Genomic DNA, 14,661 nt, shown 5'->3' with positions numbered 1-14,661 from the left:
TTCAACTCACTGATTTTCTGCAACACAATTAAATGCAAAAATATTGGTTGATAAAATATGCCACATCCTATTTGCTCTCATTATACACATTTAGTACTGTTTGCCTGAGCCGATGTAAGGCAAACTAGAACTCTGTTTTACAATACTAAATAATACATAATCACACTTTTTGTATTTGATTTGGTGTTTGCACTAAATTATCATTTTAGAGTAAGATACTCCATTCTATTGTTTTGAAAATTGAACCCAGCAAAACTGAAGGAGCAATGTTATCTTTATGTGAAAAATGAGAACATCTGAACTTTAAATAGATAATGCCAAAATATGTTTGGAAGTCACAGTTTAGATTTTAAGTTAATTACTAACTCCTTTGAGGAGTAAGACCAAAGGATCATGAAAGGCAAATTATCTGGTAGTCTCCTGTGCCTTCCTCCTAATCATACAGCCCTGATTCCTGGTCAGAGCTGGACTACTGATTAAGATGGAGCAGAGATTTGTTCTTTCTCAGCCATTCCTATTTCAATGTGATTTAGGAGCTAAAAGGAATGCCAGATCAAACCATAAGAATGCTCTGTAACACAGTTAAAATATTCTGTTCTTTACTCAGTGGAGTAAAATGTCAATCTGTAATACTTGCTCTACTATAACACCACTTTTTAGTACTTAAGAACTTTGAATTGATTCTGATGCATTTGAAATAAAAACTTACTGTATAACTTTTTATATTCTAGTTTCTACATTCAGGCAGAATGCTACTGATCCCACTGCATTTTTGAGCAACAAAATATTACTTCCAATTCTAGGCTTCAAATATGCCTACTACATCTCTCATTCAGTCCAGCTACATGATTAAGCGCTTTTTGGCTTAAAATTCGTAAGTGATTAGTGTAGAAAAGTATTAAAAACTATTTGTTACAGCTGACTGAACTTCATGTTTTCAAAGAACCACTCCTACAGCTCATCTGGCAATAAAAGAAAAACAAGGGAAAAGGGTGAGATATTTTATGACACAAATAAACAATATCGTTACTTACCTTAGTTTAGATTATCATGACTATGAGAATGGAGTGCTGCAATATGATTGCATTCGATACTAGGCTGAAGCTTTTCTTTTTTCACCCTTTTCTTTTAGTAAGAAAGAACCCTTAGGGTCAGATCCTGCTCCAACTGAAGATCAGAACAAAAGTCTTCACTGGAGTTCAATAGCAGCAGGACACAGGCTTTAAAACATTCTTCCTTTTGTGTCTGTCTGTATGAGCTTTTTTCCCTTTAGGCCACCGGGATATGACGCTTTTAAGATTTCTGAAGCAGCAATAAGGAGTTGGAAATCTTATGCTCCTAATGAAGCACCATGCTGTAGTTTAACTTATCTGAATTCACTGACCCTATTTTGCCAGTGTTGTTTTTAAATAAAAATATTGTGTTTACTCAACTAAGAAATCAAAAGTAGTTTCTTAAAACATATTTTTTCATACTGCAGGTATAACACTTTATATGAATTACATAACTGACATTCATTTGCTCAGATTTCAATTCCCCTATTTGCACTCAACTATCCTGCTAAAAGAAATTTCATATAAATAAAACACTGCTCTTAGCCAAACCATTATCCACTGTTGATACCTACATGTATCTCTTTGTGTTTCTTTGCCTACCTGCAAACAAAGCTTTTAAGAGATAAATACATTTTTTATTTATCAGAACCAGGAAGCTGTGACGGTACATATTGTAAAAGATATTTGTATATGACTTTTTGTAGATGTCTAACGATCAGAAAAAATCAGTATCTCAAAAATCCTTTCAAAGCTGGAAAAGCTTCTCCTGAGAAGACTATATCCAGATACACGTAACACAGATGTCACAGATGAAATAACGATAAACTACGCTTGGTGAGTCCTGTTTCCAAACAGCACGTGCCTCACTCACCTGTTTGGCTAAGCTGAGATGTGCTTCTGCTCCTGCGAGACACTATGGCAACCACTTTGGCACTAAGGCTGGAACGTCTTTTCTTCCCACCTGTTCCAACTGTACCGACAGCCGTGTCCGACTGACTCCCGTCGTTGTGCTCCAGCTTGTACATCTCGCCACTCACACTTGTGCTCTTAGTGATTCTCCCTGATGTCCCCATCCGTCTGCCTTGCATTTTAGGAGTAAATGTACTACAGTTACAAAGTAAAAACAAACATGTTAATTTGCTTGCATAACAGTGTTTCCAAAGCCAAAAGCTTTTTATTAGTAAATTAATTTTAAGTCTTGATACATTTTCATTTACTTGATTCACATATATGTGGCTAATTTGACATCCTCAGACCATACATTCCCACCATTGCAATTTATTCTTCATTTTTTTGAGGGGGAAAAGAAAAAAGAACACTTTCCTGAAATTTTTTCAAAGTTAGCAAAACAAAGAGACATGACATTTAAAAGTCACACAGAGCCTTCCTGCATGTATCTATTGGCTATAGACAGCAATACAACAGTAATTTTACTGCCAAAGAAAACGAATATGGGTCAAGAGACCACATTTAGGTTAATACATATATCTTCTAGATGTTGTTCGTAATAGCCTTAAGATCCAACAAATAAGAAGCCATCATATTCTATGTTTTCATACTTCACAGAAAGAAGAGAGAAAATAACCAGTAGTATTTTCTACATTTTTGCTCTCTCACTTATTAAAAAGTAAATGCAACCGTCCTAGCATGAAGGAAAAGTAATTTTCAGGCAAAAACAACTAATAACCCAAGTGAACTTCCATTGACTGACAAGGAGACAAACCGTCCTGTTAGTTCTGTTTCATTTTCCTTAGCTATCTCATTGCATTGGAATGTTTCTATATGAATTGCCTTTCTGGTCCACACATAAAGGCTGAATGAAGTATTCAGAAACTCATTCTAGAGAACAATCTCATAAAGGCACAGGACATACTAATATACAGTCCCGATAGTGCTAGGACCAAGTGATGCCCTAGCTCTTAGGGCGATACTAAGTTAGCTATCATTCTGCAGAGACCTAGAAATTTAAAATGTAGCCTGACTCACTTCAGATTCATTAAATCAGCTTTAGAGATTTTTAAAAGTAATTCTATATTTTGAAATCAAATGTAAAATCTATTTGTTAAGGGACAGTCATGTTAGAAACCTCGATTCCCTTCCCAGCAGATGTGATGACCTCCACTCTCATCACCCTAAAAAAGGAAAGAAAGGGTGTACAGGCACAGACTACAGAGTTTCAGAGAGCTAGGAAATTTTGCCAGCAAGTAATGAAGGAGTCTATAGAAGGAGGAACTGGCATGTGGTGAGGACCTTACGTTCTAAGGATCTGGACCCTGCTACAGCTTAAATCAGTCCTGTCCAAAGGCAGATCCTAGGGAAGTATAAAATATTGTATATCTAAATGGCGTTTTACTTACAGTTACCAAGATTTATTAATGTGCAATCATACATAAAAGTAGAAACAATAGACAATATTTTTCAAGAAGCAGCAGGAAAAGTAACATCTTTGAATAAATGACACTCAAAAGAAAGGTAATTATCAGTCTCTGTATAGGTATTTAACTGTGTTCAGCACTTTGGATCTCCTCCTGTTAATTCCAGATAAAAAATATTTACTGCCTTACAGACACAACAATGTGCTGTGCTGCATTGCAGTGCTCACAGATACATTTTAGAGGACCACCTGAGGCACACTGAGCTTAAAATAGGTTCTCTCTTTCTCCCTCCCACCCTGCTGTAGCTTTAATGATCGGCTTTTGGTTTTGCATGGGAAAGATGGAAGGACACCTGTATTTTCAGATTCCTATGTAAAATTCCCTTGTATTTTGCTGTACATCTTTGCCAACACACACTCGCTCACATGCATGCATGTGCACACACACACACACACACATTCAAGGCAAAAATGCCTTACAATATTTTCCACTTTCAAAATAAGAGAGATTTCTTCCTGAAAGCCTGTAAGAAGTTATAAAACTCAACAGATTAGATATGAATGGAAAGAATGACACCATATTTTAGGCAAATATTGAAATGAATGTGTTCCATTAAAAAAGCACATGCTTGACTGCAAACTCTTCTCACATGAGTAGTTCTTTAGCTTGAGCAGTAGCTCAAGTCACTCATACTAGTAAGAGTTTGTAAAGCTCCAAAGTACATTTCCTAAATTACAGTAATTCTGTGCCTACAATTTTAAGTGCAGATGGTGCGAACAGAAGAATTAAATACATTAGCACCCGAGTGTACCTAACACTCCTAATTTGCCTCAATCCCATTATGCATATTATCTGCATTATATGAAGCTTTCTCATGAGTGACTGCATGTTTGTAAAAGTTAAGTCATAGCTTTCTTGCAATGCATTTTACATACTGAAGTAACAAATAAAATAAAAATACTGCTATACACATCTGAAGGTAGACTTCTCCATGGCAGACTTCAATCTGACTGGCCAGACCAACTGGCTGAAAACATGCACTATGCAGAGACAGAAGGTTTGGACATGTAACATTTCTGACAAGTGCTTCAGCCAGAAGCGTGTCTGCTATGGTTGAAAACAGCATTCTAGGAACACTGTGCATTGCAAAAAGCAGAGCCTGAAGTTACTAGATGATTACTAGATGATAGATGGGAACACAGAAGTTGCTCAGATGTGGATCAAACATTAACTCACTCCCTTCACACTATTGGTGATGCAGTATAGAATAGAAACACTTCTCATGAAGCTCTTTCTTTTATATTATTTTATATAAAATCTGTTTATTGACATTCATCATTAGTGAAATTTACTGTTTAAAAAATGTGTCTACACCATGCTTTTGAAAAACAGTAGTGTTGTCTTTGCTTCAGTTCTAGAACAAACAGCTTTTAATTTGGGGGGGGGGGGGGGGGCGGACATGCTTTGGTAAATGAACACGCTACCAAATGCATACTCATCAAATAAGTGATGAACGAAGAGACCTCTTCTGTATCTCACCCAAGAGGGTAGATTTGATTCTGTTACAGTTCCAAAAGTCATAGAGAGCATCTTTTTAATCTGAAGCAGCATAAACTCATAATCAATGAGTATCTGCCATTCAAACACTCGTTTCCATAAAGGCAATTAATTGTCCACATTCCTGCAGTGTATGTCTTAGCAGTCATGATAGTAACTAACAACCTGTTCCATGAAGCTCAGAGATAACTAGATTTTTGTTGTATCAGCTCTGCAACCCATTTCTCCAACCCTCCTGTGACCCTCTCTCCCCCACAAAACCTTCAGGGACCCTACCCATCCATGGCATTTAACTTCTTCCCATATACCCTAAACACCAGCTGGGGAAGAAGGCAGCACATGCTAATGCTGGTATCAAGCTGTGTGAATGAGGCACGGCTAATCAGCAGGCCAAATGGAGCAGGTAACTACAGAGTTCCTGTTTCAGTCTTTCATTCACTGGGCACTAACTGTTTTTCTCTCCCCTATCCAGCTACTAATTTTGACAAAATCTTAGGAAGATCTCTGTGATCTCTATGTTTCTTCATATTGGACAGTTAATGAAAAGTTATCAAACAAGATTTTCTTGGAGGAAATAAAGAATCTTTTCTTGGCCTTAATAAAAATCATGTCTGTAATATAGTATAGATGCTTACTTCATAGGCTACATATACTACAGCCTGTTAAAGTAGTGATGGTCACTAAATAATGAGATTTTTATTGTTCATAGAATACCATAAACTTGACTTTACAAAATACCCAAGCTAGCAGTTACTTTTGTTTCAAGTATACACATATTTCTTTCTTTCTTTCCCTTTCCACAAACATTATAGCATGAATGAAAAATGAGTCAGGATTGTGCAACATCTAAGAACATAGTAGTCATTATTCATCAAATAACAAATTGATTTAGAAAGCAGTGATGAATGTTACAAAATTTTCGCTGCAGTGCCCGACAAAAATGACAAATAAAATAATTTTTCTACAATTTGAGAAGAATTAGGGAAGTTTATCTTTTTTAATTTCATTGGAAAGATGAGAATGCTTACGTTAAATCCTACCCATTAAATATTTTAATACTGTATTGGGCTGTTTTGAAACACTTCAATCACCTTTTTAAAGTAAGTGAATACTAGTCCATCTGCTGTAGCCAGATAGCATATTCATAGAATGAAGGCATACTAAACAGCCATAGGATAAGCACCTGAGCACTGCATAAGTAGTTCTTTACCTGGACTCTGACTTGACAGAAAGGCCCTCCCTTACTCTAGCTATATTAGAAAATACTGGCTTGTGCTGGACAAGTTTAAACAAATACTGTTCAGCTTGTTCTCAGCAGCCCTATCATACAGGCTGAAGAACTACTGCAGGCTGTGCTCACTCCAATCGTTTTCTAAATGACGGCAGATGCCACTCTTCCTAGATATTTAACTTATTTGTTAGAAAAAAAAATCTCCTTGGTAGTGGATTTCAGGAGATTTGGGGCTATTGGTAGGACAATTACTTGAACTGTTTTAGAGTATCTCCTACCCATGCTGCAGTGATGTTTGTTCATGTTAACACCTGGTTCAAACCTTCTAAAACAGGTTCTCAGAATATTTATAATCTGTTTGGAGCACATATTTATATATCAGCAACAGACACTGAAGCAGAGTGTGAAGAAACTTAGTTTCTCTGAATAGAAAATCTCTCTAATCCAGACTTGCAAGGTTTGCATTTTTCTAGTTTTTCTTCACTTTTCTACTAAGGTCATCAACTACCTCTTAAGAACTTAACTGAAATGAGTAATGTGTTACCAATATACCATCAGTGCTTATCGAAAGTAGTATACATAATATATATTTTTATATATACATATATTTAAACAGAGTGTCCTACATGGGGTTAGATATTGGTCTATAGCTCTACCACAGGATTCTGACTATGGTCGGAAAATCATAGAACATTTTCTCTTTAAAGAGAAGTGATGTAACTACCTTTTATATTTATCAAGTAAATGATAAGTAAATTTCTATCATGAAAATACAGATAAAATACATAGTGTTATAATACTGCCTGAATAAGCGATCAACCTGCAGCAATAGTTTGGGGTGGTGTGAACCAATCCACATATTCAAAGAGAGTCTTAGCTTCATAATTCAATATACTAGAGCTTGCCAATGGCATTCCTACACCCTTCAGGTTCTGAACGATAGGTCCCTTTACCTCCTTTGTTGAGAGGACAATACCTCATACTCATGGTCATAGGCTGCTGGAAGGCAAGAGCATTCATTGCTTTGCTTCTCTGGAGGAGGCAGCATTTTGCTATTTCAAGCTGAGGGCAAGTGGTGAAAACTGGCGGGGAAGAATAACACAGGCCTCATTTTGTGGGAGCCTGCTTTCTACTTTGATTAGACATGGGTAAGCCCCTTCCACTAGCACTCAGACTAAATTTCAGTGACTGTTTCTGTGGTGCAGATGATGCCTCTTGTTCAAAGCATTCGGCAGTCATTTTGTTCCCATTTTGAGCCATAGAGTTCTTGTCACTTCTGTAACTCTTGAGTCTATGAATCACTACCGTGGCAATAAAGAGGGAGAAAATTGCAAATACTTCTGTTGACCTGTATTTTGTTGACATGCTAATTTATAGAACATTATTATTTACAGCAATAAAGATTAAGGGACACAAAAATCTAGCATGGAATTAAAGAAATAATTGTTCACTACACTATTGACTTTGCTCTACTGAATTTCATGTGTTTGTAAATATAATAGAGACTTATGCTAAGATATTTTTATGACAAACCTTACTTTTCTGTGCAATGAAGCTGCTATGGTTGATGCTCTAATCTTACATTTACTTTAGGAGAGAGTGATATCCAGCAAATGAGAAATAAGAGCTGATAATTTAATAAACTTGAAGAAAATCCTACTTTTTCATGTATTAAGTTCCTAATGCAAGGGCTGTAAATACTTTCTGATTAATTGGTAATTTTTTTTTTTTTTTAAAGAACCACATCTATTTCAGTTTTTCATTCTTTGTGACAGATAGAGGGACTTAGAAATTCACCCTAAAAAAACAGATTGGGGAGTTTAGAATTCAGCTTAATCTTGTACTTGTTCTTCCTTACAAATATTAAGTTCTGCTTTCCTTGACTTGATTAAATAAGTTCTAGTATGCATAAAACAGGCACTGGTTTTCCAGAACAGAGTTTAAAGGGATAGGACCAGAATTCTGAGTGTCAGCTGTCCAATACTTCCACTTGTCATAACGAAGCAAGCAGGGGAAGAAATTAAGCTTCCTTTGCATTCATCTAATCCCTGAGCTAGTTTATTCTTTGACATTAATTGCAACAGTTTCAAAAGAACTGGCATTTAAAATTCAGTCTTCTTATACCATCTGATTGAATACCCTTAGAACACAACATTTTTCCATTACATGACTGGCTTTTGCTTGGAGAAACAGTTCCCAGCTCAAACTATTACTTTTGCCAATACACTTAGAGTTTAACTTATGAAGCAAAAGACCTGCATGAATTCACATATTTCCTTTTGCATTTAACCTTTCCAATAATAACATATCTAAAATCTTACTCTACTCTACTGGATTTGCTGGCATTATTGACGAATTAATTTATATACAGACATAAATTTTTGCCGGCCTGTAACTAAAATTGCTATATTATGAAGTTACGAAGTCAATTCAAATCAAGTTATCACAATATGATATATAAATAAACTGAGGTTTCAATAACAGGGCAACTGAGACTCGCATCTCAATCAATATAGCCCATTTATTTCTAAATCAAATAATTCATGTAGATTTTTTTTTTCAATTATAGCACCATCTTTAGGAAGTCTTTCAATGACTACTTCAGCAAAAAAAATTGATGTTATTTTTAATTATTGGCACAGTAACATCATCAATGTGTATATTAACAACGGTTACACACAACCTACTTGTACATCTGTTTTAGGGACAGAAGTTGTATTTCAAAAATACTGGAATGATAGCATGTATTTGTAATTAAATTTTAGGTCATCCTAAATACATTCTGTTCACTGATAGCTCCCTCTTTTTATCAAGGGGTCATGTTCAGTTTTCAGGCTGCTGATTCTGTATATATCTGGGCCAAGCATGATACATTAAGACAAATGAATCAAGTCACTAGCAGCTGTTTCTCAGTGCAAATGTTCTAACTTTGTTCCAAATGTTTTAGTGGCATCTTACAAGTTCTTTGCTCATGAGTAGAATTAAAAAGCCTTACATGAAAATTATTTATATCTAGAGGACACTATATACCAACTATCTTTTTTCCTGCTAAAGCAAGTATTTTTATCTAGATCAGCTAAACATGCTGCAAGAAGCTCAGCATTTCAAAGCAGACAAGCTTCAAAGATATTTAATACTAAAAAGAATCACCTGCTTTGCCTTTCATTGAAGTCACCCACTACAGCAAACCTCCCTCTGACCTGGCAGGAGAGGACCTGGGCCTGGGCCCCGGAGCTGTCCTTCAGCACCGCGCTCAGGTACCTCTCCCTTGCCGGGGCATCACCTGGGAACAAACTGCTGGTTTTACCAAGAAAAAAAGGCTTATTTTTTTCTGCAAAAACGTATGCATTTGAGATGGTGATTATCTAAAATGATATCTGTACCGCACAAGGCAAAATTAAAGCTGCATTTACATTTCAGCCGTCAGTGTTGTACAAGAAAAGAGCACTTTCAGTTTTGCTAGTTACTGCATATACCTGAAAGTTTACTTCACTCATATCTGTGGGAATGAACTATTACAATAAAAACACTTACTGAACACGTAGTAAGAGCTAGAAGCTTCCATAATTAACCCTGAGGTAAACTCCATAAAATAAACATAGTACAAGAACAGTGTGGGTTATACCTGCTAAAAATATGCACTGTAGTGTACACAACTATATAAAACTGAAACAAAGCCAGTCAATTATACATATTAAATCAATGTATATTTGTCTGAATATAAATATCTATTACATATATTCAAAATGCATAAAAAGATACTGCAAAATGATTTGGATTAAAAATATAGAATATAGCTATTCACTCAGCATTTCTCACTGTATCAATACCGGCTGATCAAACATATCACCTGAAAATCAAAGTCAGCAAGACACAGGAAGTTAGAACAAACTTTATCCATAAACTCACCTATATAATATCCAGAAGTATATCCTTTTAGGGAAAAAATCCTAAATGATTAGCCATTGCTAAAATTAAAATATTTCCTTCATTCTCTTAGACTCACTGATGATTTATAAAGAAATACTTTAGGTGTTTATGCTCACGATCACTCATTTTTACTCCATCTGTTTTTCCAATAATACAAGCCATGAGTAAATAAATAATCCCTTGTATTCCTTGCAGTACAGATGATATTTTAACATAATTTCTTTTTGCACAGTTGCAGTGACTTGAATCTTTAGACAGAATCCCTGGCCTCACCAGCACAAGCCAGTAAGCTTCCTGTCTCTTCTGCTGAATGCAGACTCATGAACTACTTCATAGCCCCTTTGGCACCCTTTTGCAATGAGGTAACTCATGAATACTAACAACCTCCTAAGCATTTAATAGTTGTGGACCAAAGGGAAGATGAGCACTCCTTTATAACGAGGAACATTACAGTTCTAAAAATAAACTAAATCTTGTTATTAGTAGTATATCATATTTAATTAATAAATCTGAACTGTAAATTACCTATCGACAAATTGCTCTGTCAGTCTCAGAATATTTAGCTATATTTACCTATGATGAATTGCATTTGCTGTAAGATTAATGACTGTACAATTTGTGGTATTTCATAAATTAATTGAAACATAGTACTTTAAAAACCAAAGGACAAACATACACGCCTCATTAAAATTCTCTCCAATCAGTCAAGTGATTTTTTTACGCCACAAGGAGGTTAGTTAGTTCAAAGAAATAATAATTTTGTACAGTCTGAACAGTCTGCATTTTGTACAACTGCAGTTACATATTGAACTAACATGCACATTGATCACACATCAAATCCATCATATAGCTGAAAGTACTTGCTTCTCCTGTAAAGTCACCGAACAGAGTCCTATTGCCACATTATGACAGCTGAAATACAGCCACTCTTGTAGATCGTATCTGTTCTTGACAATTTTTGTATATTGTCAAAAAGTGCCTCCCAGGAATATTTTACCTGGAATTTCAAAATCCTAGGCCCGTTATGTTCAATGGGAAAACTCTCACTGATGGTAGGACTGTGGAAACTGTCATCATGGATGTACTCTCTAGGAGCGTAACTGGTTAACAACCTACTTTGGAAGATCAGGTTATTTCCAGGTTAGAATACAGCATCAGAATCAGTTGTTTGAAAATGCCTTTCTCAGTACCATACTAACTCAGTGAAACGGAGGAATAATAATTCAGAAAGTAATTCTGAACATTACCAAAAATGAGCAAGTTGTACCAATTTTGCAAGACTATTTTTGCAGGTTAGCTTTTATTCTTTGAAATAAGTATAGAAATTGTGTCTGCATGTAGCAGTACGTTAACCATGGCTGTGAGGGTGTGCAAGCCCATGGCACCACTGACCTGAGGCCAACTAAACATACGAATCATAAATGGAAACCAACAGAAAAGCAGTTAGCTACTGCAGGGACTCTACACAGGGCTAAGTATTGCTCACGCTGACATGGCTAGGCCAATGAACTCAAGCTTCAAACAGCCCAATTGACCCAAACTAGACTGCAGATAGCCATATATATATTTTTAAATCTATATAAAGAATGTATGCATTGCAGTGTGTGTGTGTGTCAAATATAAAAATGTCTTGTTTTTCAGCCAATTAGCAAACATATAATGCAATTTATTAGAACATTAATGGTAGCTATCAGAAGCCAGGACTCATAAACTTCAGATTCTAGTTGCTCATACCACAGATAAATTATTTGGTAAGAAAAATGTGCTGTTTTGCTGTTTTCATATCACCTAAAAAAAGGAAACCTGAAGGAATGTTCTGGTACTAAACTAAAATCCTAACTAGAGAGTTCTGGAGTTCCTGAGAGGAAAGGTAGGTTTTGGAAGAAATGCCAATAAGCAGGATCTTGCTGCCAGATAAAATTAAGAGCTATCTTGAAAGACAGTCTGAATGCCATTTTGTTATCAATCCAAATGCTTCAAATAACTGTTGACATAACACAACTAATGAATTACAACGATCAAAACCAACAAAACAATAGCAATAATATATTACCTGAAAACAAATCAAAGGCAGAAATATGCTCAGACCAACAATTTCCTGAATAATTGGTTACCAAATAAAATCACACTCAGAAAGCGTTCTCTCTGTGGACAGTGAGTGAACAAAAATAAAATTCACTAAATTAGGACACTGGCTGGAAAGACATTTCAGGGAAAAATGTTTTACTTTTATTGCAATGTTCAGAATAAATTTATGCTCACCATTGAATGAAGGAAAGTTTCTTCAGTATCAAGAGAACTTAAATAATCAGTTTTTCTTTCTTTTTAAAACTTTAAGCAATAGCATATCATTCTCCCTGTTACAACATACTATACTGCTTTTTGCCCTCTAATGCATGAGGTATTAAAGTACCTGTGATCTCACTGCTCTTCTTTTAAGGAGGCTATACCTTTGCTATGAAATACATTATTCTCTGTTCCTTAACAAAAAGCAAACTGTAGGAATAACTGTACAGATAATAACAACAAAATAGGGAATGCAGCAGGAAAATTGGATAGGCAAAAGGAAACAGTGGAAGGACAGGACTACTGGAGAACAAACAGAGGACATTTTAAAAAGAGAAACAGAACTGAGATGAAGGTAAAGCAGCTGAGAGCTACTTCGATGTCACAAGCCATGGCAAAAGCTAGTTTCCTATATTTCCTCATTCTAAAAATAACATGAACTGCCTTTTAAAAATGTTCTTATACTGAAAGGCTATGCATTGTATTTTATCATAATCAACTGCAATAATTAAATGAAAAACCAATTAAAATTATTTTTCAGTCTTTTTCAAATGATTAAGAAAGGCAGCTGGCAACATGACAGTTTCTTTGAAAGAGGAAACATAATTAGATAATTAAAAATGCACAAGCAGTGCCTCATAGTAGATTTTTCATGTACAGATGTTCTGAAGGGATTAAAGACTTCATCTCTCTCTCTCCCTCCCTGACAGACACATAAAGCAGTTTATAATAATGATAGATTTTAAAAAATCATTATCTTTAGATAATGAATAATTAGAACATTAATTACTCTGGCTTCACCTTGTTTTTATACATAAGTGACCTCTGAACCAGACATTTCCATCTGTAATTAACTGTTTGGGGGTAGAAAGGATATGTTATTATATTTTCAAATAGTTTAGCTTAACTGTTTCCATGTGTCTTGTCTCCAGGTCCATCATTTGGAGGCCATCCATCCCCCACAAAAGTATGAGCTGTGACTCAAGTTACATCACTTTGCTTACCCTTGCCACAAGAGAGATCATCTAAGAAGGAATACTAAATAATATCCATACACATTCAATATTTTTATCTTGTTAATGAAACTGAGAAATACGCTAGTTAATGACACAGTTGTGATGTTGGTTTTCGAGCGGCAGTGATTTGTGGATAATCAGAAACAAAACAGGATTGCTGATTTACTTCAGATATTATGGTGGACCCTTATACTGTAGAGATATTAGAGACCTTAGAGATTTTAGATCCAGAATACAGGTGAATTACCCTATTGCTTCCTTGGTTCTTAGCAACATCTGTCATTCAAGTTCATCTGAAAATATGGTCAATTAATTTTAACTTTGATAAATATTAACAATTTGGGCAGGAATTTTTCATGCTTGGTTTCTTCTATTTATTTGAAGTTCCAGCTGAAATACAGTGAAAAAATGTCTGGTCATTTTGAAGCAGCTAGGAACCACCCCCTGCTACTGTACAGCTGCATAATAAACAAATAAATAAATTCGCTTCACTCTGAAAAGTACTTGTGGCAGTGCCTGACTGAAAGATTCCAGGGAGATGGCCCTTCTAACAGGAACACATTGATTCCTGTTTTTTTGAATAGCTATGTAAACTTGTTAAACTAAAAATAATACTTCAAAACAAAACAAAACGAAAACCTCTCATATGTTCAGACACTTGGAAGAGATTAACAGTTAAAATACCAGAAGACTTTTTATTACACAACCATGTCACACTCACTCACAGTTCCTATTGCTAATCAGATTGTACATTCCCTGCATATTACAATTTTAGCTCAAGGATAGAGATAGAAAGTCAATATTTTCCAGTAATTGCTTCTCTTGGCTACCGTGGATCTGGGAAACTTGGCAGAAGCTGGCCTATCAAAGATGCAGAAAAATTGCATCTTCTTTGTTGGAAATCAGACAAAACTCAAGACAAAGTCACCTGAGTGGAGTGCAAAAGAGAACAGGGTTGGACAACAACCTCTGGAAGGAAAGAAACTGGTACATGGTGAGACAGAAGTAAGGGGGAAATAAAAAAATTGGTAATACATTTTTTTCACAACTTTTGGAGACAAAATGGTTCCTAAGAATCCCTGAGACTGAATGTGAGTCTTTCTGCTATACCATCACATGGATTTATTATTTTATGACCCTCCCATGAGATGGTCAAATTATCTTTTGCAGATAGAACAGAGGCACTGAGCGATCAATATTAAAAGTGCTAC

The 14,661-nt window shown here is 35.6% G+C and overlaps 1 protein-coding gene across 14 annotated transcripts in view; it reads right to left on the bottom strand.

Annotated features, from left to right (window-relative positions):
* RIMS1 (regulating synaptic membrane exocytosis 1) overlaps nucleotides 1–14,661 on the bottom strand; it is a 356,720-nt gene that overhangs the window by 43,430 nt on the left and 298,629 nt on the right. For 12 of the 14 annotated variants that reach the window (XM_064508655.1, XM_064508656.1, XM_064508658.1 and 9 more), the window contains one exon: nucleotides 1,927–2,159. The exons of the other annotated variants lie outside the window; for them this stretch is intronic. In XM_064508655.1, the coding sequence (XP_064364725.1) occupies nucleotides 1,927–2,159 (233 nt within the window). The remainder of the gene's footprint in view (nucleotides 1–1,926; nucleotides 2,160–14,661) is intronic. 14 annotated transcript variants of the gene reach the window in all.

The sequence above is a fragment of the Dromaius novaehollandiae genome, chromosome 3 (assembly GCF_036370855.1).
Source record: "Dromaius novaehollandiae isolate bDroNov1 chromosome 3, bDroNov1.hap1, whole genome shotgun sequence".
NCBI classification, from domain to species: domain Eukaryota; kingdom Metazoa; phylum Chordata; class Aves; order Casuariiformes; family Dromaiidae; genus Dromaius; species Dromaius novaehollandiae.
The sequence above is the reverse complement of the archived record's forward strand: the minus strand, read 5'-3'. Positions and strand labels throughout refer to the sequence as shown.